The sequence below is a fragment of the Chaetura pelagica genome, unplaced genomic scaffold (assembly GCF_000747805.2).
Source record: "Chaetura pelagica isolate M959 unplaced genomic scaffold, ChaPel_1.0 scaffold344, whole genome shotgun sequence".
NCBI classification, from domain to species: Eukaryota; Metazoa; Chordata; class Aves; order Apodiformes; family Apodidae; genus Chaetura; species Chaetura pelagica.
This window is the reverse complement of record NW_009953098.1, coordinates 677,929-679,465: the sequence shown is the minus strand read 5'-3', so window position 1 is coordinate 679,465 and position 1,537 is coordinate 677,929. Positions and strand designations below refer to the sequence as shown.

Below are 1,537 nucleotides of genomic sequence, written 5' to 3'. Positions count from 1 at the left end.
CAGCTCACCCTGCGTGCAGCAGGCAGCCCTCAGCTGGGCACATGGCCAACATCCCCAAGCAAACTCCCCCATCCCCTTCTCCCCTCCCACGTGTAGCAGCACCTTCTCAAGCGCAGCAGCCCCGCGGCAGACGCAGCATTCCCTGGCACAGGAACAGCATCCACAGGGCTCCTCCTTCCCTGCACCCAGAGGAGCACAGCTGCCCAGGCCAAGCCCAGCCATTCCCCAGGCACCACTAGGCATGCCAATGACAGAAAGTGAACAATGCGCAGTGAAGTTTGACTTACTCAGGTTCTTTGCTCCATAATAATCGTCACTTAACCCAGGGAAGTCCTGATTTCACAGAGAGCAAGAAGGGGGAGAGGAGGAGAGAAGAAAGCAGGGGAGAGGGCAGTCAGAGGGATGGGGGAGACAGAGCCAGACCAGCATTAGTGACAAGAGTGCAAAACGGCCCAGAGCTGCAACTGCAAGTGAGGTCAAATGTTTTCAGAGCTGACACCATCACTCTGCTGCCAAAGTCTTGCCTTGTGTGGTTGGACCCGCCCCCAAGCTCATCCTCTCTGCCAAAGAGTCCCAACGGCTATCCTGTGTGGATGCAGCCCACAGGGAGGGAGCTAGCTGTGGATTTGGGACACGACCTGCCCCATCCCCAGGCTGCACTGCATGGCTGGCCAAGAGCCCTGCCCCAGTGAGCCCCCAGCTCCAGCACGAAGCTGACTGGAGCCCAGTCTTGTCCAGGCACCGAGATACCTGGACACCAGACTTAACCCTCATCTCAGCACAGAGGCTCACACTAGCTAAGCTCACTGAAGCTGGCACCAGCCTGGCAGGGGCAGCAGAGGGCTGCAGGCAGCCCTCAGAGAAGCCAAGTATCAATCTCCTGCCTCTGCATCATGCCCAGTAGAACCATGGGAGGGGACATCCTTGTTGCACTGGCACCAGGGCACAGACACTGTTCTGCCTTGCTTACTTCACCTTCCCTGAGGTGTGAGGACTGCAGCTCTCTGGGTGCCTGCCAAAGGTATGGATGCAGTTCAGTATCTGGAAGGAGGAGGGACATGGTTTGGCAAGCAGCTCCAGTGCTGCTCAAGTCAGGCTTTGGGGCAACAAGCTGAATGAATGCCCTGTCTTCACTGGGAGTCCTGGGGTGATGCCAGGTGGGAGCTGGGCAATCTACCAACATCTGCAGCCACCTACCAAATACATGACTCAGTTGCAGGTGGGCAGCTCCTCCACCAGCAAAGCCATGGCTCCCCCATGCCAAGGGGGTTTAACCCATGGGAAGGGCTCTCAGACAGGAATACATAGCTACATGTCATTTCTCGGGAAGATGAGGAATGCAGCCTGGAAATCCCCTGCCCCTCAGCCCTGACAGGGACAGGAGAAGCTCTGCAGGAAGTGACCAGCCCCTCGCCTGGAGCAGAACAGCCCTTGGCAGGTGGCAGGAGGGAGCAGAGCCTGCAGCAGAGAGGGGAGAGCATGGGGAGGCAGAGCAGGAGTCAGATGGGTGTAAGGTTGGATGAAAGGATGAAGACAT

The 1,537-nt window shown here is 57.8% G+C and overlaps 1 protein-coding gene across 1 annotated transcript in view; it reads right to left on the bottom strand.

The window, feature by feature from the left end:
• Positions 1–1,537, bottom strand: part of DLG3 (discs, large homolog 3 (Drosophila)) — a 48,881-nt gene that overhangs the window by 8,507 nt on the left and 38,837 nt on the right. The window contains exon 13 of the mRNA XM_009997174.1: positions 288–333. Within this exon, the coding sequence (XP_009995476.1) occupies positions 288–333 (46 nt within the window). The remainder of the gene's footprint in view (positions 1–287; positions 334–1,537) is intronic.